Source organism: Syngnathus typhle, linkage group LG14 (assembly GCF_033458585.1).
Source record: "Syngnathus typhle isolate RoL2023-S1 ecotype Sweden linkage group LG14, RoL_Styp_1.0, whole genome shotgun sequence".
In the NCBI taxonomy this organism is placed as follows: Eukaryota; Metazoa; Chordata; class Actinopteri; order Syngnathiformes; family Syngnathidae; genus Syngnathus; species Syngnathus typhle.
The window spans coordinates 838,144-862,772 of record NC_083751.1 but is presented as its reverse complement, the minus strand read 5'-3'; the positions used below and the strand labels follow the sequence as shown (position 1 = coordinate 862,772).

The following is a 24,629-nucleotide window of genomic DNA, read 5'->3' as shown; positions in this document are numbered from 1 at the left end:
ACATCTATTTGTAAGCCACATTCCTATTTCAATAGGCTTTTTGTGCATTTTGTTCAAAAGCATCAATGAATCGCATCAAAACAAAGAATGCTTTTTATTGCCTTTTGAATGGAACAAGATTGAGCAGAATTTGGATGCATGAAAAGAAATGTCTTACACCAAAGCAGTCATTACCACCTGCAAATGTTTTCACCACACCCATTCCACTCCCTCAATCTCAAATCGACGTCAGTGTGATTAACAGTACACAGTAAATTGAACTGCAGACTGATTTGAGATGCCGAACCAAATGTGCAAATGGGAGGTGCACGTGCTGTTTGTTGCCAAACGTCATTCCGGTAGAAGAGCAATTTGGTTGCATAAAAGGTCTATCAAATCATTCATCGCTATGAAAATGACAAGGAATTTGCATCCGCAATACAACCAGACATATCCAAATCCATATCCCCAAATAAAATGCATCTTTATATATGGAAACAGGCAGAGAAGTAGACTTTATTGCCTGATCCATGCTCAAGGCTAATGTACAATGTCATCAATTCTGCTGTAACTTGTCACAAATTGAAACATTGAGAGATTATGATGATTATTTGAATGTGAAAAGCAGCGTGACAAGAATCAAAGGTCATCAACCAAACCACGAGGGGCACTGTCGAGTGACATTGAGACCTGATTTGCAGCACAAACAGAAATGGAAGCACGTAAATACATCGCATTCATATTCCAAAGTGGAAGAGTAACTAGGAAGTCAGTGATTGGTTGACAAAACAGCTGCCTAGCGTACTACAGAAACTTTACAAATGACCTCATCAATGTTACTTTGTAATTCGAGAGAGAGTATAGTTTGTACAAAGGTCGCACTCGGAAAACCCACCCATACTTTTCAGTAACAAAGTTGCATAATAACTCCATATTTCTTCACGACATTACTCGAAGGGCAATCCTAGCAGACATTCTTGACCATTTACATTTTTTTTTTAATAATATGACCTATTTCTTCCTTATGCTTTCTGTCTTCATACCTCGTGTTCTGTCCTATCTTACGCGCAGCTCCAATCGAAATTCTGCAAAATTAGATTGTACATCGCAAGTAAAAACGAGTTTGTATAAAATAAGGCCTATTGATCCCATTTGCTATTCACTCAATACAAAGTCATTATATTACTGCACACACCAGCAAGCACACCTTATAGTATTTAAAAAAGAAAAAAAGCCTCCAATGACATTTGCATGAAACTAGATTGGATCCTGCCATTTCTCAACTCCACTGTTAGTGAGGAACCTGAAAGACAGTCTATTGTGGGAGAAACTCACTCCAAATGTTCTACCTTCTTGACCTTTGATGAGTTGGAGCAAAGTCAGGGCGCCTGGCTTTGACGCTCATCCAATGGCTGGATGTGCATCTTGGTGCCGAGAAGAGAGTTGATGTAAGGCCAGATCCGATCGGTTTCTGTACCAGAAAATGAGTGCAGGATGCCTTGGGACCTGAGTACGGACATAGAAGAACATGTTACAGATGATCGACACACAAACTGTCAATCAACTTGTGAGCTAAAATTAAGAATGGACTGACTTGTATAAGTCGATGACAGGTTTAGCCACATCTTTGTAGTGTCTCAGTCTGGCCGTTAAAGCTTCTGGTTTGTCATCATCGTGCTGAATCAAGGGCTCCCCGGTGATGTCATCTTTGCCCTTTGAGGCGTCCGTCACGCAGAAAAACCGAGAGAGAATGAAAGCAAATGATGACAAATAATCTTGGATAAAAGCAAACTTCATCCAACAATGGGAGCCCGTGGTGTTAAATTCACACTCAAAGAATATGAACTTTCCATGGCATCAATAGAAGTTCCTTCCACAAAGCTGAGCTCTCCTTTGCTTGCATGACAATGTTGCGCAACAACATGATGACTAATGTTGACGATGACTCATTTTCACGTGCTAAGTGAAAAAGGTTTTCCGTTGGGCCAACTGTCCATGCCAGCAAAGATTTTCACTTCACTAGAAGTTTGCTTAGTAACTCGTTTCCATTCTATTTGTCTGAGCCTCAACCAAAATAAGACAGATGTTCTATGACGTCGTGGTGTCTACTACACATGTTAGTGACATTAATCCGTTTCTGAATAGACCATTGTCATTGTCTTCTTGTGATGCCAACCAGGCATGTCTTTGGAAAGCAGGAAAGCAGATTACGCAGAGGAAACCCACACAGGAAAGCCGGCATCAAACCCCGCACCTCTGAGCTGTGAGCCGGATGTGCTAACCAGTGCTCCACTATGCTACTGTGTACAGTGGATGAAGAAAAAGTCCACACACACACACCAGGGGCCTCATTTCGTACGCTCAGAAGTGTGCGTGCGTATGAATGGTCCCATGCAAAGTATGGAATTGATCCATTTGGGCTTGTGCTGCACGACAAACTTTTTGATAAACGAGGCCCGTTTTTTGTGAAATAAAAATAATGGATCATTTCAAAACATTTCCCAGTCGTCTGGTTGATTCACTCGACGTTTCTCGTGACTCTTTGATGAAGGCGAAGCTATCATGACGAAACATGTCAAGTAAATAGAAACCACAAAACTCTCACATAAAAGAACCAGAAAATGAAGCGGAGGTGGAGACGGAATGACGTTTGTTAAGTCATATGACAAATTGGACCCATATTTTCCTCCCCCCCAAAAAGAAACACGAGAGTGTATTACACCAAAAAATGATTTGTTCACATGGCAAAGCAATTGAAAATGTTCAGACCTGCACTCGGGGTGGATTGAAGCCCATGTTGTAAACTCGACCACTCCCTGGGTGGATCCAGCGGTCGCTCAGTCTGTCTTTAAGAGTCTCATAAGGGATGTTGAGACTGATCACCATGTCAAGCTGGTACAAGTTATTCAGGGTCTGGGCCTGGGCAAGCGTCCGTGGAAAACCTGCCCACAAACAAGATACGGAGGAGAAAGTCCAGCGCCATCCCGTCAAACCACCAAACATGTTGCTTTCATTCAAAACAAGAAATACGAGATAGACCAAGTGTTATCTGTGTGGAATATTTCATCCTGTACTTTGCGTGGGTTTTCCTGCTTACTCGCAGAGTCCAAAAAATATTTTGTGAGATTGTGAAAGCAAATGCTTTTTGTGAGTGCCAATATTTGAAAGAAAAAATAAACATGACCGATTAGTCATCCGATTCATTCTAAGAATAAATACTGCATATTCTTTTTTTCTTCAAATACATGAATTCATGTTGTAACATTTGAATGTTTTACAATAGGTGTGTTTAATTGAAGTCAATAAAAGCATTCAACTTTTGGAAAATGATTTAACTAACATAAAAATAAACCAAATTTTTTATTGAGTTTCAAAACAGCTCTGGCCTTGTACTCGTTGCAGCAAATTGGAGGAACGTTATTGTACAGGTGGAACGATTTTAAAACCCCCAGCAATGCAACTTTAAGAAAAACTGAACAAACTAACTTTGGAAGGCGCACACATGACAAAGAGAGGGAGGCATGATGAGTCACTCTTCATTTCACACATTTACCAGTTGGCAGGCTCCGTTCAGTCCACTATTGTAAGCAGGGCAGCCTGAATAACCAGAGAAGCAGGAGAAAACGTGTGCACACACAAACGTACGGCAAGCATTAAAAATTCAATCGTTTTATTAAGAAGGAATAAAAAGTCAAAGGTTGTATCCCAGCTGCATTTTGCACGTCTTGCCCTTGCTTGCCTCGGTTGTTGTCCAGCTTCCTTGCACATTCCAAACACATGTGTGTTACGTTTAAGGGGGTTGGGGGAGGTGGGGTGCTGACTTTTCCAAGAGCTGGCTTCATTTCACGTCCCTCTTTCAACCGTCACGTCTCGAACCAAAGTCACGTCCCTAACCAAAGTCACGTCCCTCCCTCACTTCCATGTATGGCTGACACGTGACTTCATCATGTTTTGGAGCGCTGCAAAGAACTAAGGGCTCTATGTAGGTCGACTGGTGTAAAAACAGCCATCATTTTCTTTTCTTGCCAGCGCAAGTTCAGTCTGACGACGGTTTAGTGCAGGGGTGGGCAAACTACGGCCCGCGGGCCACATCCGGCCCACGGGACCGTTTAATCCGGCCCGCCAACCCTGAACAAATTGTATTATTAAACTTTTTTTTTTGTCATTTTGCCTGCAATGACTGCGTTTCCCCAGTAGATGGCGAAGCGCTCGCCTGCGCATTTACTACCGGAAGCCGTGTCAGAAAGCTCGGTGCACACTCACAAGTGCGTGTACGTATTCAGTAGTACGGACTTGGCGCACTCTCGCTCTATTCGTATCAGTCCCGAATTTAGAGCGTGGGCTTTGACGACAGCATTCTTATAATTCGCGCGCTGAGCTTTCAGATGCAGTTTTGCGCTAAAGCCACCCACAAACCTTCCCCTGGAATCCTTCCATTAAAATGAGTGGCCCGAAAAAAAGAAGTGAGTGCCGAGTGTTTAAAAAAGAGTGGCCAATTTGGCTCGACGTACGCGACGTGACGTTCAGCCACATCAACATCAACCCGTCACAGATCAAGGTAAACGGACCAACACCTCGGATCTCGCCTAAGAATTGCCACAACAAATTTTACTCCAGACTATGACGCACTAGCAAAAAAGGGAGACCAACAACACTGTTCCCACTGAAAATGAACGGGAGGCTCGCAAGTTTATTGTAAAAAAATGCATTTTGAATATGATTTGTACACATAGCAGGGATTGAAACTAGCGACCATTCTCATTTTCAAACAATGCAGGATGCTCAAGGACATTGATGCACCACCTATTTGGGACTAATCTTAACCTGTAAAGTTCTTAAGGCTTACTTTAAGCAAGTGTTTCCCGTTTCCTCACCTCTGTTACCAGGTGTTTGCGAGTTAAAACTCTGCTCTGATTTTCAGATACCCCTCACCGTGTTGCTGTTTTGATGACTTTATTTGGATGTATGCTTTCACCGATTCTTCAAGATGATATATTTGGTCAGAATGTTTGCCGTTTGATGTGATCTCATAAGATAAACATCTTTCATTAATCTGACCTGCAGGCACTGAAGTGATGGAGATTGTTATTCATAATAACAGTGTCGTATTTTATGAGAATCACTGATAGCAGTTTTTTAGTGAATTATTTTATTTTTTTAATGCTGTTAATAAATGCATTTGTTTTCAAAAAAATTGTTTGGAATATCCATGCTTTACTACCTACTAAAGGCCAAGATCTTTTATGCAATGACCTTTACAGGTCGCTTATATGACTTCACACAACGCCTACGTCCATCTGCTCCTTGTCCGGCCCTCCGGTCCAAATTTAGAACCCAGTTCGGCCCGCGAGTCAAAAAGTTTGCCCACCCCTGGTTTAGTGCCTTGTTGCTCCACTCTGCTGAGTTGTCTTGCCTTCATGTGGTCTGGCAAAAGGCCAAATCTACTTGTGCAAAGTCTAGCGAAATATCAAATGAAAGAAAACGTCAGCCAGACACCTTTTGTTACGCCAGCTTAGTTTAGTTTGAAAATAATAATTAGGCAATTTTCAAGAGATCATCTCAAAAATGTTTGACAGGCAGTTCCCTGTTGGAGCATGAGAGTTAAATCCAAAAATGTTTCTTTTGGAAATTGCCAACGAGATGGATGCAACATCCGGATTTTTTTTTTTTTTTAAATGTCTTTTTTAAGAAAGATGGATGACATTTGGTGAAAAAGGTAACCGTGCTGTACAGTGGTTTAACTATAAGTGAAGTATCCTGTATACGTACTTTCAAATTGAAAAGTAACTGTGTAACAGCTCTTATTCGGGGCCAACCTCAAAAAGATGTTTACTGATTGATTACTAATCCTGTTTTTATGTGACTCAACAAGCAGTAGCGTTCATCAATGTTTGGCCACTACTAAAGTTACTAGATAATATTTAACTTAAAAAAGACAGTGACCTGGTGTGCTTTCAGGTCAGCTCCACTGAAATAAAAAAGGGGCATTGGTGGTCATGAGCGTTGCTTGCCACCATGGGGACAAGCAACGTGTCTGCTGACTGTGTCCACAATTGTTATGGGCCAAATGCAGGAGTCGGATTTCTTGTGACCAAAAAAAAATGATTTGATTCTATATAGTATGTTGTTTAGCCTCACTGAACAATCGTTGGTGCTGCTGGTCAAAATAGACAATATGGTGACAATCCTCTCTTGCGCTGCTGTAAATAGAAGTATGGCGAGCCCATTATGTACGACTTTAAAAGCACTGTATAGAGAATGCATTCCATTCTCCTAAAGAAGTCATCTGAGATGATGGGAGTGGACGCAAGTTGGCCAATCACTGAGAAGCAACGCTTTGCCGTTCCCATTCCCATTCATTATGAATAAGACACTGCTTTGCATGGCGGATGAGGTACAATATATCAAAGCTGCACACAAAGGAACAGTTTGGGCAAGTATGTCTTACCGTCTAAAAGCCAGCTTTGGCCACTCAGGAGTTCCAGTCTGGGCATCATTAGCCTGGTCATCACGTGATCAGGTACCAGCATGCCTCTCTCCACATATGTCTTGACTTCCACTCCTGCCTCTGGTTTACCACAGACAGAGAGATCATGAACTTATGAGTAGTTCCTCTGAAACTCAACAGAAGATTCATTCAGCTGCTTGCCTCCACAGGAGGTGTCAAACAACTCCCAACTGGACTGTCCGACAGGGTTATGTAAGATGTGCAAAAACAATCTGGCTTCAAAGTGCCGTGAAAGGAGAATGGCAGTGGATGGAGCATGTTGTGGATTGAAGCCCAAGTGTCAAATCCAAACGCACGTCACTGACACAGACTAACTGGTCCTACAATTAATTACCTTTACATTGCGTAACAGACGCAACTCGAGACCAATTCTTTTCCGATATGCTTCAAAGCTACGCGCTCACTTACACTCGGTCTGTGGACTAAATCTTTGAGATACTGTCCATAATAAACGTTTCCCTAATGATTCAAAAATGTCAATTCACAAACAAAGAATTTCTAGCGCCTCACTTCACGGATCCTTCTTTTTAATTTGGTCATGGAAAATAACACTCGGCGATGGAGTTGATCTTACCTGTTTTAGTTGCTATGCTCTCGCGTAAAAAGTGTCCACTGGATAAATACTGCAGACCGAACCTTTGTGCAATTCTCTCCGATATGGTTCCTTTGCCTGATCCTGGAGGACCCATTATTGCAGCGCGGAACAACTTGGCCATTTCCTCCCGTCAAAAATCCAATCCGATAAAAACTCCGGTAATGTTACTCGTCCCGTTTGCAAGAGACGCAACAGAAATTATCTCGTTAAAATGGGAAACTCCCAACAAGATCAACGCATGAAACTGCCCCCCCCCTCTCCAACCCCACTCGTAATGTTCGGAAGGCAAAATGGCAAAATCAAATCCTGTTTTATCTCAAAAGTGTTGAAAGCTTGTCGCAGAAGCTTCTCTTGGTGCCCATTTCCGCTATTTCTCCTACCGCAAAAGCGCGCATATCCTCCTTTTCTTTAAGGTCTTCTTTTGCTTCCATTACGGTAGCCTGCGTCTTTAAAACCTTTCATTCCACGAATGGTCACCGAGAGTCTCTACAACGCCCCATTTTGCTGCGCACATCAGCCAGGAAAAATGCCGACGAATGGTTCGCAGGGCGGTGTGGTATCTGTAGTCTAATCCAGCCGTTGAAAAATCATAGATGCGACAAATTCACACCATCTCTAATACATCAAACAATCATCATTTAGCACCTTTGACATGTGCTATAAGTTCAAACACGCTGTTTTATTTCCTCTATTGTTCTATAATTAATTCATAAAACAGTTCATTGTCCGTTGCCAAGCGCAACATCCCACACTTTCCAGCAGAGGGCACTGTTGCCCATTACTCCATTGCGAAATATTTTGTTATCGTCTTGTAATAATGTCATAACGGGATCCCTGCTCTCAGTCTACACTAAACATGTCATTACAGAGATGTAAGGCAAACCAGGCACCAATATTTTTGAAAATATGACCATTTATTTTCAAATGTTCTGTTTTCAAGGGGGACGGGTAAAATAAACACTACTCAAAACTAAACAGCGCAAAATATATTTTTACAAAATACTAACAATAGTGATAATAATAATAAAGTGTACCAGTGATAGTTGAGCTGGACGAGTCAAATTGACCTCTAACATCTTTTAAAGTAACAATCATCAAATATTCAGTCCATATTTATTGGAATGTGATGTGGTGAACCTCTTATTTCGTGGTGCAGTTGTGCTTCCCAGGCGGTCAATGTATATGATTGGATAAAGTTTGTATCCGACACTTGACAGATATATGAAAGCTTGCTTTTTTCTTTAGATGAAATCATATTGCTGCCATCCGATCCCACTGAGACGTCTTTGTGGCTGCTCTCCTTAACAGGAATGATGTACTTGTAGTACTTGTTGCAAGCCAAGCTGTGTAGCTCCGTCCGTCCCTGAGCTGTCAAATATTGCGCACACGTACGTCTTCAGTCAGTAAGCAGACTAATCCATAACAAGTCGGAGGATCAACCTGCTCTCGGCTCATTTGAAACATTCCCCCCCTCAATCCGCAATCGGAAGTCTACTTTTACAAACCGCGATCATCTTGTCACATGGCTTTGGAGAATTCAATAACAACCAAAAATGGCGACAATCACGTTGCTTCGTGTGCTGTTGCTGCGTCATTAAAAATATTCATGTAAACACGGGACGCTCAACGGGCGGAAAGCGGGTAAGTGAGCCAAACCATACTATTATGTACCGACGCTTCAATGCTATTCCTATAATTTGAAGCTGATCATAGGATCTTGTCGCATTCTGTTTGTTTTTAACCAGAAAGGGGTGTGCGCGCCTGATTGTGTGTGCGCGCAAGGTTGGGCGTCAACATTTGGCTGCGTATCTTTATTTTGTACTTTTTTTCTTATGTAAAACCATTTCTGCTCGGTAAAAAAATCTATAGGGGATGTCTTGCATACTGTGGCTGTTTTTTTTTACTTTTCTTTGTTTAAAAGTGCAGCAATTAAGGATACCCTTGTGGAACTATCGACATTCTTATGCTTGTGCTTGCCTGATAGTTTATTCACTGGATGTCGCAGGGCTCCAGTCTTTACATCTGGAAGATCACGCCATAACATGTTGACAACATGGAGGTGAGAACCGTTATGAGTGTGAAAAGGCGTTTGGCCATACGCGTTTTGGCCATTCACGCGTGGACAGTGTGTGTTGGTGTTTTGAGCCGCGGGGTTAATGGAGTTGTTTACATGAAGTGCAGAGGGTTGGACTGAGGTGGAGGAGGCGGAGCCGGGGGCGGAGCCAGGGACGCAGCCGCCGCCACGTACAACAGACGCCACCGGAGGGGGGCGGAGCCTGCGACCAGAATCAACCAGTCTGACGTCACTTGCCCTCTGCAACTGGTATGAATAATGAAATACGCTGTATGTCTCTGCCATGCTCTAGGCACGAACAAGAATGAGGAAGATTTATGGGTATTGAATTAGGGGAGCCATCTCCCATGTTGGTGGGGAGTCGGTATATGGGTGTTTGGGGAAATGCTGTCAATTCCTCCACACAGAATAAAGCAACTTCCTTTGTGACATGCATGTGCAGTCATGTGCATCAACAGATCGTAGGGTGCATCGTAATTCAAATACAGTGGTACTACTTTCTTGATTTGGGAGATTCATTGTTATTAGACCAAACTCGTAAACTGTAACAGTTTACTCTTACATCAAATTAATATTCCCCATTGAAATGATTCATTATATAATGATTCAGCATAATTACTGTATGTTGGAACAAGCCGAAGCCACAAGTCTGCACATGAGCTGTATCTACTTTTTGTGACATTTTATGTGGCGGTGTTCTGTAAGATTTCTTTAAATTTGCAATATGTATGACAAAAATGACCGTTTTTAATTTATTACAACCATAAGTCATACATCTCCATCTAGCCCAGAAAATGTCTGTATTGTACTGTGCGCCCAAAGAAACCCCCTTTTTGCACCACATCATCCTACAGATAATGGTTAGAAGATGCCCGCCCGGAGTCTTCTAGATTTGACAGGCTGCCCTGGTTCAGTTATCACAGTGCTGATGCTGTCCCCATCCAAGGTACAGTACTGTGATAACTGAAGGACGGCTGCCAACTTGGCACTCGTACTGCGGACCAAATGGCACTTTTTTGCCACAGCATGTGTGAGCATGTATGTATGTATGTATGTAAACAAAAACATGTTCAGTTCACTCTGACTAAGTCAGTAGTAGTATAGTATAATGTGTGACCTTGCAATATGATCACTTTTCTCCCCATTGTGTTTGTATAATAAATGCCACACCTTGTATTTAAATGTCTTATGGACTCAACTTCTTGTAATATAAACCATACCTTCACCTGACTTGACTTGTAGGAAGTGACAAAATAGATGATATTTATAGTTCACATTACATTTAAAAAGAATCTCAAATACTCTGCTACAGTTATTGATATCTCTATATCTGTGGTTGACAACACAGTATAAAAAAATAAAAGGGACTTATAAACACAGAATGATTCCATACACAAAGGAACAAAAACAAGGAATGACCATCGAAACGATGTCTGTATTTATTTTCCCCGTACGTATAACTACGGTGGGGCCAATGTTTTTTTCGATTGTCCGGGGCAGGGCGTCGAAAGCCGGGTGGGTTGCTGTGATCATTCCGAGTGAGTGAGTAAGTAAGTGAGTGACGGCCTGAAGAGCCAATCGACGTTCGTGCTCACATGGCCGCTGCCTGCGTGGTTTTCGGGAAGAGGGAGGTTGTTTGTCAGGAAGCTGTAGCGAGATTTTACAGTCTCGAGCTCTTCGAAATTGACAAAATAACCTCCGAAAGAAATCAAGTACCGTGGGCCCTGGAAGCTTTTGCTCATGTTATGTCGTCTAGTTCCCGATGAGTGAATTTCAAAAGCTTTAGACGCAGTTAAGTCGCTTTTTTTTTTTTTTAAAGTTGGTCGGAGCGTCAAATGTTATAAACGAAACGGAAGTATCCTGCCAGCTGTCTGGCTAAAGCTTATTGGTAAGTGACAGCATTATGTCGCGTTTATTTCTTAAAAAGATGTCATTATCCGTCATGTCACGTTTGCGGAGACTGCTGCCATTTTCGCTTCTCTTCTCTACTTACTGTTACGAAGCGACTTAGCGAATAGACTTAGTTATTACTAACCAAGCTAGGGTAGTTGAAATGCTACCATTTCATGTTTCACGATACCCGAACAGGAAGGAAGATGAGGCCTGCCTGGCCTGTTGCTGTTGAGGGCTATTACAATGTTATTACGCGATCAAACCTATTCGATGACCTGATTATTAAACCAGTAGTTAACTGCGGTATTAACATATTGTACTCTAGAAATGGGCACCCATTTCAATAAACGCGCAGTTGTGAAGAGCTAAAAACAACAACAAATGATATGGTAACTGGGATGGTCGTGTAGCTCTGTGCGCATTGGCTGGACACTGAAGCATAGATGAGGTGACAGGATCAATATTGTTCAGTGCGGTATTATATTTCTAACAAATGTTCGACTTTAGAGTGCACAGTAATTGTCCAATTGTTTTTCCGGTGCAAGAGGGCTCTTCCATAAAAAAAAAAAAAAAAAAAACTTGAACAAGAAACCAATATTAAGAGCAAGAACTCATTTTGTTCACTTCTACCCAAAATGTAAATCACTCAAAATGTGGACAGTATGTTTGCCCTGCATATAATTCCAAATTATTCAGACAACTAGTGTTACTACAGTCGACGGCTTCAAAACAAATGTTGGATTTATCCATTGTTTTACAAAGTATAAAAAGTGCATTTGTTATTTTGACTCAACACAATTTCATGAAGAACTACAGAAATAAGATCGCATTTACTGTTGGGAAAGAAATTCCAAACATTTGCACAATTTTGAATAAAAAAAATGATATGTGAATCATCCACCCATCAATCCTTGACCCGGTCATCTTTCCACTTCATTTCCATGAAAGCTTACCATCACAGAAGATGACTTCTTACACTTGTTGAGAAAGTATTTGATGATTCTAGGTTCTGTGGATGAAGCCATTGACATATAGATTGTGTTTTTCCTTTGGTCATTGAATGAATATTATGTCCTAATTCAGAGTCTGAATGCCATTTCATGGGATGATGGAGTTGAGCAGGCTACTGTGTGTAAAAATGAAGGCCACCAGCAGCGGCAGGGCTCCACTCACCTCTTCTCCTTCATCCTCTTGGGGCTTGGAAGTCCATTTCTACTTACCAGATGTGCATCAGCTAGAGTTCTTCCAAGGTTGCTACACTTCAGAGGATCTCTGCGTGGAGGCTGCGAAGACATGCTGTAAGATACTTGCCGGCAAAAACAATGACACGTTGCAGCCCTACACTTTAGCATTTCTTAACTAGACTCAACGTGCCTGATATTGTCATCTGCTTATTGCTTCTTCTTTAATAAAATGTCAACTCACCTCAAAATGTAAGGAGACGTCACAATGACGGATAGCAAACGGACCCCTTTGGGCTGCCCAACAACATGCCTGACGTCAATTAACGTAACCCAGGATCCCTTGGGCTGCCTAACATGCCTTTCTAAAAAAACAAAACCCAAGATGAAGCAGCTAATGTGTTTGTGTCTCGCCATCAAACTCAAACGAGTCATGCGAGTTAAGCGACATTTCACATTTGGTCCCAACGTAGCATGACAACCTCCAGACAAAACAAAAGGCCTGATTTTGATTGTTTTCTTTGTTTCTTTCCCTTTCATCAGCAATTTCTCCACTGTGCCACAATCTCTTTGCCCTGTACAATGATGTGACAGGCACGTGGTGCCCGCCTAACTATGAATTCAAGATCACACATGAGACCAACATTAGGTTACACTATCGCATGAGGTAAGATTGCATTGCATTGGAGATAAACATTTGCTTTATAGGATGTATGCTAATCCACCTGACCTGGAATGATGTCACCAACGAGTTGAGCCAGGGCGACCAAATGCACTTTGAACCAGGAGTCGTTGAAGGGAAAGGGAGTTGGAAGGAAGGGAGTCAGGTTGGGTGGGGAACCCAAGACACAGACGGGAGAGAGACTCACGGCCAGCAAACAGACAGACCGACAGACAGACAGACAGACAGACAGAAGTCCACTTGGACAAGGATACAATTCTGACCGTCAGCCTCCAGACAGACCGGGGGAAAACCAGACCACAGGAACACTGGACAGGGACGGACCACAACAGTAGACACCGACAAGGAGGAACACACGGGCGGGCGGGCAGGGTTTAAATACACAAGGTAACAAGAGGGAGCAGGTGACAGACATGACGATAACAAAGGGGTGTGGCTGAGGGAAGCTGACGGCCGAGCGTGACAAATGACTGTTTTGTTGAAAAGTATTTTCTCATAAAAGCGTTCAACTAAACGGGCGTTAATAGAAACATCCCAATCTGTCACAGCAGTGGATGAAAATCATTATTCTTAATATTAAAACATTCTCCTTTCATGTTGATAATAGGTTGTTTGATGACGTACGTGCAAATAATACAGATCAACCACTTGATATGAACCTTGCCTGCCAACATTGATGATATAAGTGGATATGAATATCAAGAGAAACAAGCTCATTCCGGCTGATTTTAAACGAGTTATCCAATCAATATTTCTCGCTAAACTCTTTTGCCTTTATTTACTGTCGCACTCAGGTTCTTTTTCCGTAATTGGCACGGCACCAATGAAGGTGAATCTCCAGTTTGGAGACACTGCATCAGTCGACTTAGAGGAGGCCAGGGCCAGCAGAGAACCCCTGAAGGAGCGCCACTCCTGGATGCTGCCACTCTCGATTACCTTTTTTACCAGGTACAGATTTCATGTGCATGCATGCATGCATGCATTCTGTGGGCTCTATTTGGACATTGTTATATATTTCATGTTTGTTTTCCAGGGCCAGCATGATTTTCACTCCGGTATGGTGCACCTTCGGACATGCCTGTCTGAGGTAGAGGAACATGAGATGGAAAATGAGTGTCTGGGAATGGCTGTGCTCGCTATTACCCACCATGCCATGAGCATGGATATGCCCTTGTCTACCGCTTCTCAAGCATTCAAGTAAGACGCCCGCGTACATCTTTGTGATCGTCGTAGCCGTGCGAGATGTTCCTAATATTTTTCCTCTTTGCCTTCATTCCTCCAGCTACAGACGTTTCATTCCAGAGGCGTTAGATGCAAGCATAAAACAGCGTAACATTTTGACCCGCATCCGCATCAACAATGTCTTCAAGAAATTCCTCAGTGAATTCAACCAGCGAACAGTCAAGGGCAGCGACATCAGTCTGTACGACGTGAAGACTAAGTATCTGGCTACTCTGGAGGGGCTGACCGATGACTTTGGCAGTGAGCTCATGAAGCCCATCTCGCTGAGTGTAACGCAAGAAGGAGACGTCAAGAATGGAGGACGTTTTGGTCAGAATTGGACATTTTCTCCATTTGTACTTATTGGCGGCATATGCTCAAATCATATCCTATTTATTTTCTTCATTAGGTTGTGTTGATAGCACCATATGACATCTTTTCGCCTTTTAGTGCCATTTCCATCACACTTTTCTGGCACGTATAGCTTTGGAGTATTTCGAACTACTAAGCTATGTGTGTGTTTACAGTGTACTACAACCAGCTCCAAGAAAAGAGGCCAAATCAGAGCATGGATACTTGGCATGATGTCCAAGTATGTGTGTCTGGTACAACAGGCATTTCCTGGAGGAAGAAGCCCCCAGTAAGTCGGGACTGTTATCATTGGAAGAACAATATTCTTTCTTTCAATAGCATGTATTTGCCGTGTTGTAAATGTGTCATTTGAAATAGCCAGGAATTTGGTTCAAAGGTCAACTGTAAAACAGCCTTGTCACCTGAACACATTTGCAGAGTCTACTTACAGTAAATAACACCAGCTATGTGTGTCTTCAAAATAGATGCTGGCAATCAAGAAAGAGAAAGGCAGGTCAAAGAAGAACAAGCTCAATGGACAGCTGAGAAAAAAAGAAGCTGATGAAGGCTGGGAACGATTCTGTGACTTCCATGAGATCATGAACGCTGCTATCAAAGAGGCCACAGTCACAATTCACAGACAGGATCACAAGAAAATGGTGGGTGAGACAAACAGCAAGAGAGCATTAGCATGGAGTTGGGGGGTTCTGGAAAATCCGCTTCAATGAATTGAACAAAATTAAAATCTGAATGGATACTCGGCTTCAATACATGCACTATATATGGTATTGATTTGATTTGTGATATTGGAAGAACCTGGCCTGCCTGTGGTTGGGAAAGCGCTAACATTTGACCCCCCTTTGTTTCGTCAGGAGTTGCACATGGCATCTGGGTCTGAGGCTCTGTCTTTTGCAGCCCTCGTGGATGGGTACTTCAGGCTAACAGTGGATGCCCACCACTATCTGTGCAAAGAGGTGGCTCCCTCTTCAGTGGTGCACAACATCAACAATGGCTGCCATGGCCCCATTTGGTTTGTTTTTCCACTTTGCATTGGTGTCGTTTTCTTTGTGCGCCGTTCGTTTGACCTAGTTTCTCAGCACATTGTGCAGTTTGTCATTTGAAGCTGGCCATACACAATTGAGTTGTTGTTGTCTTAGCTGATTGATTCAGTGCAAACAATTTAGTTGAGATGTTATTGTAAAGAACTATGACAGCACAGAACTTCTTACCTCCCACTATTGTTTGTTCCCCACACCAGTACGGAGTATGCCATCCAAAAACTGCGTCAGGAGGGTAATGAGGAGGGCATGTACATTCTACGCTGGAGCTCCACTGACTACCAGTACATTATCATCACAGTGGTGTGCAATGAGGTAGAACATCACTGAATAAATCCTGATTTGGTGCAAGCTTGATTCAATGAAGCAAGAACGAAACCCACTTGTTTGAAATACAATGAAAGTTGCCAGTGCTTGTTTTCTATAGACTCCTATCAAACGGACTTTCCTCCATTTAGATTGACCTCCAGGAATCCCGTCCTGTGAAACAGTACAAAAACTTCCAAATCGAAGTCACTCCAAAGGAGTTCCGCCTTTACGGCACAGAAACGGGAAGGCCAACTCTGAAGGAGCTATTAGAGCACCTGGAGGGCCAGAGTCTTCGCTCTGACAATCTCCAGTTCCATCTGCTCCGTTGCTGCCCTCCTCAACCTCGAGGTAAGTCCTTTAAACACACCTAGCGGCTTATCTGATTTTGTGACACAACATCGAATCAAACAACACTCCATCCCACTGCAAACTGCCTTTAGACGGACGGCTCTGGCAAAAGTTCATCATTGTCTATCTCATTAGTCCATCAAACATTTTCTGCTGTAGTCTGCTGGCACTTTTCCATGCCAAATTTCAATCGAAGACTTCATAATGCAAACAATAGATGCACTTGTAGTGTGCATGCATGTCTCAGATGTGTGCAAATCCTCAAACACACACGTACACACCCGTCTGTCTGTCTGGCTGTCTGGCTGTCTGTCTGTCTGTGTCAGAGAGGAAGAGAGTTGTAAATGTGGCTTTCCGGAGACGCACTTTGACTTAAACTTCTGTATGTGTTGCAGAATGTGTCACAGGTTTTTCTGTGTAGCGTTATAAGATGATATACAGGAAGTGGTTTTGTTTCGTTTCGTCGTGCATGACTTCGATCGCTTGATGCTTCGATACCCAATCGGCCGTTATACGTATACATTGTATTTTAGGCGAGTGAACTTCAGTTGCCCCACTGCTTGTGTTGCAGAGATTTCCAACTTGCTGGTGGTCACTAATGATAGAGCACCAGTATGTCAGACGCCAATGCAGGAATGCCAAGTCATTATCCATCGCATTCCTAAGGAAGAAATTGAACAGGTAACACCAACTTCCACTTTTCTTCCTGCAAAAATGTCAAGTTCGTAATTGTTCAAGGAAAAGAAAGAATGATATAATAATCCTATGTAGCAATGATATGCATGTCAAAGTATGTCTTGGATACTGTTATAGCAGTTGTTTCTTTTCGTAGCTAGAGCTAGTATCAGTGGCAAAGGCTGTGCTCTGTTTACACTCACTATACATAGTATGTATATGTTTCCGCTCAATGCTGTGGTTTCCCTTCCCCGCTGTGCACTAGGAGGAGCATCTTGGTCGCGGCACAAGAACTAACATATTCTCCGGCACGCTGAGGGTAAAAAATGATGAGGATACAGGTTACGGATCCTTACAAGAGTATAAGGTGGTGCTCAAAGTGCTGGGCTCAGGACACCGAGATATTTCCCTGGTAAGATTCACGCTCACAAGAACGATGCATTTTCTTATGTGTAGCCATAAAATGTACTTTGTACACTTTCCAATTCCGTCATATTTGTCTTATTGGTTGCAGGCCTTCTTTGAAACCGCAAGTATGATGCGGCAAGTCTCCCATAAGCACATTGTGCTCCTGTATGGAGTGTGTGTCCGCCACCTAGAGAGTAAGTGCGTTGGATGAGCTGCAAGAATAAATGTGTGTGTGTTGTGTAAGAGCACTCATTAGCAAACCTGTTTTTCTGTGTCAGATATCATCGTGGAAGAATTTGTGGAACTCGGGCCACTGGATTTGTTCATGAGGAGACAACAGAACCCACTTAGCACTGCTTGGAAGTTCCAGGTGGCCAAGCAGTTGGCCTCAGCTCTCAGCTATTTGGTAAGAAAGACACACACACACAACAAATATTTTCTTTGGCTCACCTTTTAAACAAGAACAGCTTCACACAGAGTTTTCATTTGAACATACAGGAGGACAAAAAGTTGGTCCATGGTTTTGTGTGCGCAAAGAACATTTTGCTAGCTCGAGGCGGTCTGGATGATGAGGAAGGAGGGCCCTTTATCAAGCTCAGTGACTCAGGAATACCAATCACTGTCCTCACAAGAGAGGGTAGGTCTGCTTTCCAAATAACCCAAATAATAATTCGAATCATTTCCAAATGATAACGATTTGGAAATGGCTAAGGCAAACGTAAGCGCTATGCTTTTCCGCAGAGTGCGTACATCGCATCCCCTGGATCGCACCCGAGTGTGTGAAGAGTGTGTCCTCCCTGAGTGTTGCAGCTGACAAGTGGGGCTTTGGGACCACCCTGTGGGAGATTTGCTATGATGGAGAAGAGCCACTTAAAGAAAAGAAGCTCACAGAGGTCGTACACAATGCAATGGCTTTCTTTTGTCTTCATTTCAAACGGATCAGTCATGTATTCTTTTTTGCTTTGAGCAGAAGGAGAGGTTTTATGAAACCAAGTGCCAGCTTGCGACCCCTGACTACAGAGAGTTAGCCGAGCTGATGATCCACTGCATGAACTATGACCCAAAGAAGAGACCTTTCTTCAGGGCTATAGTCCGAGACATTGACAAACTGGAAGAAAAAAGTAAGACCGCACTCTCTAAGGGTGTCTATCTATCTATTTATCTATCTATCCTCGGCAGCCCATTACTATTTCTTTCTTTTTTTGAATACAAACATTTCTGCTTAAATGTCACTCAGCGGGCAGTCAAGGTTGCTCTTAGGTTAGCTTGAGGGATTTCAAACATCTTCTTTCTTTTCCTCCCATAGATCCATCGATCCAACCACAGCCTTCGACTGAAGTGGACCCGACTGTGTTTGAAAAGAGATTTCTGAGGAACATCAGAGATCTGGGACAGGTCGGCGGCACTCCTTTCTGTTTTATGATTTGGCAACGTCATTTTAGGCCGAGTCAGATGAATAACCATTCATTGGTACGTCACTGGATTTTTCCGTAGGGTCATTTCGGAAAAGTGGAGCTGTGTCGTTATGATCCCCGAGGAGATGGAACTGGCGAATTAGTGGCGGTCAAGTCGCTTAAGCCTGACAACGGACAACAGAAGGGCAACAATCTCTCCAGCGAAATTAATATACTGAAGGCTCTCTACCATGAAAACATTGTCAAGTACAAAGGCATCTGCCTGGAAGAGGGTCAGTGAACATTCAATTGCCTCTTGACATTGGAAACCATTTTGTGCCGCCATCTTCATTTGTGTGCAAGCAGGTGGTCGGGCCACCAAGTTGATCATGGAATACCTTCCTCTGGGAAGTTTGAAAGATTACCTGCCTGACAACAAAAGCAAGATCACTCTCAGCACTCTGCTCAGCTACGCCACTCAAATCTGCCGGGTAAGGCACTATCGGCTCTCGTCCCGCTCGTTCGTAAAGAACTCATCTGAACCACTGCACGGGTTGAATTCGTAGACAGCAGACTAATAACAATCTTCCATTTTTAGGGAATGGACTATCTGGGATCTCAAAGTTACATCCACCGTGACCTGGCCGCCCGAAACGTACTGGTGGAGAACGAGCGGACGGTGAAGATCGGCGACTTTGGCCTGACCAAAAGCATTAAGGACAATGAAGTCTATTACACAGTCAAGGATGACATTGACAGCCCTATTTACTGGTAAATAAGATGTGGTTTCCTTCACTTCATTTCATTTGATCCTCAGTTTGCTCACTTTGCAATCTCTCCTCAGGTACGCTCCAGAGTGCCTGACTCACTGCAAGTTCTACCTTGCCTCGGATGTTTGGTCTTTTGGAGTGACCATGTATGAGCTCATCACCTACTGTGACCCCACCAAGGTCCCCATGCAGGTGCTCACAATCACTTACGCCTCCCCTTGTGATACGTACGGTCGGTCGGAAGCTTTGCGGAAGAAATGGGCATCGGGTCCATCTGTTCTAGGGACACTCAGTCTATCTGTCACCTTTTTTTCATTTTATAAAGATCATACAAGCTTTAAAGCTCTGTAATGATAAATGATGAGATTACAAAACATCTTATATAAACTTGAAAACCAAGCGTGTGTTCTCTGAATTGCACAAAGATGCCACAGGATGGCGCCAAGCATCTGTTCCTAGCCCCTGATTAAGGCATATTTTGCAACACATTGTATTTGATTCAAGAAAACAGGCTTGTATTTTCTGATCAACTCGAATTGATTACTTTCTTTTCCTTCTGCAGCTCTTCTCCAAGATGATTGGTTCATACCATGGTCAGATGATCATTGTTCGTTTGGTCCAAGTGCTGGAGGAGGGCAAGAGGTTACCACAACCTGACGGTTGCCCTGAACCTGTAAGACACACAAGAGTTTTGCCTCCCATTATTTGATAGAGATTGTTGAAACAGAATCATTTGTCATGATCATGGGCGCCTTCTTCTGACAGAAATGTTGTGATTGTGGTGGCAGGTTTATGAGCTGATGCGCAAGTGCTGGGAGCACGCGCCCGAGAAGAGGATCACCTTCAAGCAGCTCATCGACGAGCTGAGCGCCATTCGGCAGCAGATGGGCTCTCCCGAATGAAACTTCAGCCCGCATCAGCACTTTGCTTGTACTCTGGACGCCACGCCACGCCACACTGCTTGCTACTAATCAGTATGATCGAACCGCTGTAACATACCGTGCGCTCTCCTCCCGTATATGCCAATTGGCGGCGGCTAAACAATCTCATCGCAAGACCCGAAGCATCCGAGCGCTCGCGACACCCTGATGAGTGCTTTTATTTTAGTTTAATCCCGAGTGTCAGTCCTTTCTCGGAGCGAGTGCCCCGAGCCATGGAATCATGCGTGACACATTGGCTGGTGGAGCATTTCCAGTTGCGACCAGCCCTCATTTGCGTATGACAAAGGAAAAAAGAAAGAAAAAAAAAAATCACCACTGATTTGTCCTTGCAACAGAGCTAAGAATGTCGTCTTCAGCTGATTGATATCGCATTGATCGTGCTGGCAGATTGGTCGCACTTCAGTATATTCTCCTTTGCTAGCGTCACTTTTGACAAAGTTATTTTTCCAGAAAATATATTAAAAAGAAAAAAAAGTATACATGTTGCAAGACTGATAGTCGCACCTTACTATTTTGTTATTTTACAGGGCATTCTCAGTTCAAATGTATTTTAAACATTTGTTTTACCTTTATGTCTATTTTCATTTTATCTGTACCATTTCACTCTTTATGTGAAGGCTTTCAGCAAGGCTTTTACCATTTTAATGTGACAAAGAAAAAGGAAACATTCGAGTCCACATTTTAATTAGGGAATGTAAAAGACAATTCCTCTTGAAAGAAAAGAAAAGAAGACAACAGTTTCACTCATGGTGGTTATAACTTCCATAGTTAGACAATGGAAAAATAAATAAAATCACTGTCTTCTTTGTCTTTCCAAATGCAATGTAATAACTACATCTTGAAGATATACACCGTGTGTGTGTGTGTGTGTGTATGTATATATAGATATAGTATGTCCTGTATGTAACCCTCGCAACTTTTCCTGAAAATATTCCATTCACAGTCAAACAAAGCGATATAAAATGTAGCAAAATCTCTATATCAGATCCCAAATAAATAAAAGCCTTATGTTTACAAAGCGTGAATCACAGACATTCTATCCTTCATCTAAACTATTGTAAATATCACACAGGTCACTTTGTAGGCATACTGGTACCTTTGCCACACACCAACCAAAACAATACCGTACAATTGCAGACATAAAAAAACGAATAGAAAAGCAATAGCACTTAACACTAATTTGAATTTGTATGGCTGGCCTAATCAAAAGCTAGCGCTGTCCGCTCGCTTCCCACCTGCATACAGGAGTCGAGTCAAAACATTGAGAGAAAAGGCTGAGCAATAACTTACAGATGTCGAGGCAGCACATTCCGTCCGGCCTACCGACTCAGTCAGCAGTTGACAGGCTCAATCAGTCGTCCGCCACCCACATGCATGACACCAAATGGCCAAGTGAATGATGTCGTGCTTGCAAGTATATTCATGGGCCACAGCATGATAGAAGAAGAAGAATAGAATGGTCTCATGGAAGAGCATATTCTTTTAGCCCGGTGACCCTAAAAAGAAGGTTAATCTCATCTGCTATTGCTTTTCAGCGGTGCTAAGGCGACGCGAGTACGCCGTTACAATTCTACGCAACGGTAGAGCACGAGTTTAAAAAAAATATATTTGCAAGAGTATATTGATGAGTAGTAGGGTAACACTGAAAAGAACAAATAGAAATAATCGCATGAAACAAAGAAAACTAAATGTATATTACTTTTACAAGAATAGTCATTAAATTGAGTAAATATGGTCAGAATCGCTGCTATAAAGTTACAATTTTGCAAGAATAAATGCAAGACAAAATGAATATTGCTATAAACATAGAATTGTGTGAACACGAGATCCCACTTGGCAACATTAAAATCACTTCTTAAATGACTAGTCCTTTGTAAGATTATTATAATGTCGACTAACGCAATCAATACTACATTCAACATGTTGCAGCAGATAGTTATTGCCATAGCAAGCAGGAATAGTAAAGCAGCAAGCCCTCATCAACTCAAGTTGAACATGAAGAGAAACATTTGCCAGACAAAAAGAAATCACATTCACGCTCTTATGAGCTTCTATAAAAGAAGGTTATTGAAAGGTGAGCAACAAAACACCACCGTGCCTTGCAGCAACATTGGAGTTACCGCTAGCAAACATTACACTGAGAGAGAGAGAGAGAGAGAGAGAGAGAGAGACAACTAGGTACTACTTAACTACATTCGATCCTTTTTCAAACGCAATGCTTTCTACCTCTTTGATCATTATTATGCACACAAGGGTTAAAAGCAAAGGCGCTGGATTACATATTCATTGACATTTGGATTAAATATTCCACAAATCCAATGGGAAAAGCAAATGCGATACTGTAGCAGTCAATACACATATCTGGAACAGGCCTCACAAGTGACACACAAAGTGGAGTGTTGAAAAGGAATAGTCGCATGGACCTGAAATCACTTTGTCAACTTTCACCTTGTTTAACATGGCCTCCCCAACCTAGCTTTAAAATACCAGTCCAGTAGAAAACAAAAAAACAGACCAGGATAAAGCAATCGTTTTGTTTTTTTGGTTTTGTACAACTCCATGAAAAAAAGTACTTTTTTTTGCAGGGAGTACAAAAACATGATGTTACAAATATACAGTTTAGTGGATTGGAAAACAATATATTGACATGTTTTTGTAGTTTGTACATTGTGCTCACAACAGAGCGGGTAAACATACTGAATGTGGATCTTGAATACACTAGACGTGCGAGTCACACTCCATGGTGAAAAACTCTTACATGTCAAAGGGGCTCTTTTTTTTTTTTTTGGTCCATGCCCTATCTCCTGATGTTCTCCCAGTGTTGAGAGTAGAAAATGGCTGACGCTTCCTATGGATACAGCTTAGGCACACGTATGAACAGTACACACACGCATAGAGGCACATCAAACACATATTGAAGAGCAACACAGCAGTAGTAACAGCGACCCACCGACCGGGTTGGCTAACAGAACTAAACTGACCGACAAAGACGTGAGCCAAGGAGACATCAACGATCCGACTGCAAGTGCCACGCAGACATGACTTAAATACAAGACAGGTAACGAGAGGCGGGTGACTAATTAGTACATTGATTGGGAGTAGACACAGGAAGGGAGGGGCGAGCACACAGATGCGGACAGAAACCATGACAACCTACACAGAAGCAAACCGGTCGTGACAATAGAAGTCAGATATGGACCCGTTTGTTAGCACTTCCACACATACATGAAGACGCGGTTGCAGTTGGGCGTCCACAAATTGCCCTTTTGGCAGATGTTTAGGGGAAGGTACATTCCATCCATTGCTGAAAAATTCACCTTTTTGGATTGCCCAGGTCAAAGCGGTAAGACATATTTGATTACGAATCTTGATGTTGAAGTTGTATTTAGACAAAAGTAGTGCTTTGCCACCACATGGTAGCATTTGTAGGCAATCATTGGGGTTTCCAGGTTAGCGATGGGGCTGTATAAAGTGGCTTGCGCGGCGTCATCACGCGGCACAAGAAGGCACACTCAGTTCCCCAACTTACCTTTTGGAGTTGATTGTTTGACATGAATACATTTGAAGTTGTGTCTACGTGAATAGGACCACAGTGTTTGTGATAGGCAACCAAAGTGAGGACCCAGATTGAAAGATGGGCGGGCTGCTCACTCTAGAGCCTCTTCCTCTTGAAATAATCAGCATACTGCCCCCCAAGGCCTTGAGAGTGCTGCCCGATGTAGCCGCCATCCGATGATGTCACTTCCTGCACCGCCAACTGGGGGTACTCCCTCTTGTGGCCCCGCGTCTGATTCTGAAAAAGAAGTGTCAAGTGTGCAAAAAAAGGTTGGGGACTGACTGACTGCTGCCCTGCAGGACGGCTGGATGGATGATCAAACTGAATGGTGACGTCTCTTAAAGAGAAGAAGCTTCCGTTCTGAACAGTAGCGGGACAAAAATAGCTTGGCAAAGTTCAGCACAAATGAACGAGACAACAATGCAAACACGCTGTGTTTGTGTGTGTTTTAGGATAAGAGCGGGCTAACGGGCTTGAGCTCCATGAGCCCTAGCCAGGAGGCCACAAAAGGCTCTCTGTCCAAACAAATGGAAATCTCTCTCCAGACACTTCTGCCGAGCTCAGGCTTCCACATCCATCCGGCCTCATCACTAGAGTAGCTCTTTCAGAAAAAGCTCCTCTTGTTAAATACTGATGAGATGAGTGACAACAAGCATCATCATCATCAGGTCAGGAAATGCACCCAA

General features: G+C 42.8%; 3 protein-coding genes and 1 long non-coding RNA gene across 4 annotated transcripts in view; 1 reads left to right on the top strand and 3 right to left on the bottom strand.

Moving 5' to 3' along the window:
* Positions 1 to 75: 75 nt before the first annotated feature.
* ak4 (adenylate kinase 4) lies at positions 76 to 7,602 on the bottom strand. Its single transcript, XM_061297024.1, has 5 exons — positions 7,062 to 7,602; positions 6,428 to 6,547; positions 2,749 to 2,921; positions 1,574 to 1,692; positions 76 to 1,485 (listed from the first exon to the last, which is right to left on the bottom strand). Exons 1-5 carry the CDS (start codon positions 7,201 to 7,203, stop codon positions 1,359 to 1,361), a joined length of 681 nt encoding a protein of 226 aa, XP_061153008.1. The 5' UTR covers positions 7,204 to 7,602; the 3' UTR covers positions 76 to 1,358.
* Positions 7,603 to 10,769: 3,167 nt separating this feature from the next.
* jak1 (Janus kinase 1) lies at positions 10,770 to 21,405 on the top strand. Its single transcript, XM_061296750.1, has 25 exons — positions 10,770 to 11,044; positions 12,133 to 12,347; positions 12,774 to 12,897; positions 13,707 to 13,860; positions 13,946 to 14,109; positions 14,195 to 14,463; positions 14,661 to 14,773; positions 14,970 to 15,143; positions 15,357 to 15,514; positions 15,743 to 15,857; positions 16,001 to 16,199; positions 16,771 to 16,880; positions 17,140 to 17,286; positions 17,389 to 17,476; positions 17,561 to 17,688; positions 17,781 to 17,919; positions 18,024 to 18,175; positions 18,253 to 18,403; positions 18,589 to 18,677; positions 18,777 to 18,969; positions 19,043 to 19,167; positions 19,275 to 19,447; positions 19,521 to 19,638; positions 20,009 to 20,119; positions 20,235 to 21,405. Exons 2-25 carry the CDS (start codon positions 12,140 to 12,142, stop codon positions 20,346 to 20,348), a joined length of 3,516 nt encoding a protein of 1,171 aa, XP_061152734.1. The 5' UTR covers positions 10,770 to 11,044; positions 12,133 to 12,139; the 3' UTR covers positions 20,349 to 21,405.
* On the bottom strand, positions 12,133 to 13,253 carry LOC133166656 (uncharacterized). The gene is made up of 2 exons (XR_009717828.1): positions 12,961 to 13,253; positions 12,133 to 12,595 (listed from the first exon to the last, which is right to left on the bottom strand). It is a non-coding gene; the product is annotated as an uncharacterized LOC133166656 (long non-coding RNA).
* The window catches only part of raver2 (ribonucleoprotein, PTB-binding 2), a 21,002-nt gene continuing 17,216 nt past the window's right edge, over positions 20,844 to 24,629 (bottom strand). The window contains exon 18 of the mRNA XM_061296751.1: positions 20,844 to 24,180. Coding sequence (XP_061152735.1) covers positions 24,040 to 24,180 — 141 coding nt within the window. The 3' untranslated portion in view covers positions 20,844 to 24,039. The remainder of the gene's footprint in view (positions 24,181 to 24,629) is intronic.

Bases quoted from the DNA above. Each gene is read 5' to 3' on its own strand.
- jak1 (XM_061296750.1), top strand. From the start codon at position 12,140: ATGCCATTTCATGGGATGATGGAGTTGAGCAGGCTACTGTGTGTAAAA. The intron at 12,898-13,706 runs GTAAGATTGCAT...TGTCGCACTCAG, and splicing joins AGGTTACACTATCGCATGAG to GTTCTTTTTCCGTAATTGGC. The intron at 13,861-13,945 runs GTACAGATTTCA...TTTGTTTTCCAG, and splicing joins TCGATTACCTTTTTTACCAG to GGCCAGCATGATTTTCACTC.
- ak4 (XM_061297024.1), bottom strand. From the start codon at position 7,203: ATGGCCAAGTTGTTCCGCGCTGCAATAATGGGTCCTCCAGGATCAGGC. The intron at 6,548-7,061 runs GTAAGATCAACT...GTGGTAAACCAG, and splicing joins GAGCATAGCAACTAAAACAG to AGGCAGGAGTGGAAGTCAAG. The intron at 2,922-6,427 runs GTAAGACATACT...GTTTGTGGGCAG, and splicing joins CCAAAGCTGGCTTTTAGACG to GTTTTCCACGGACGCTTGCC.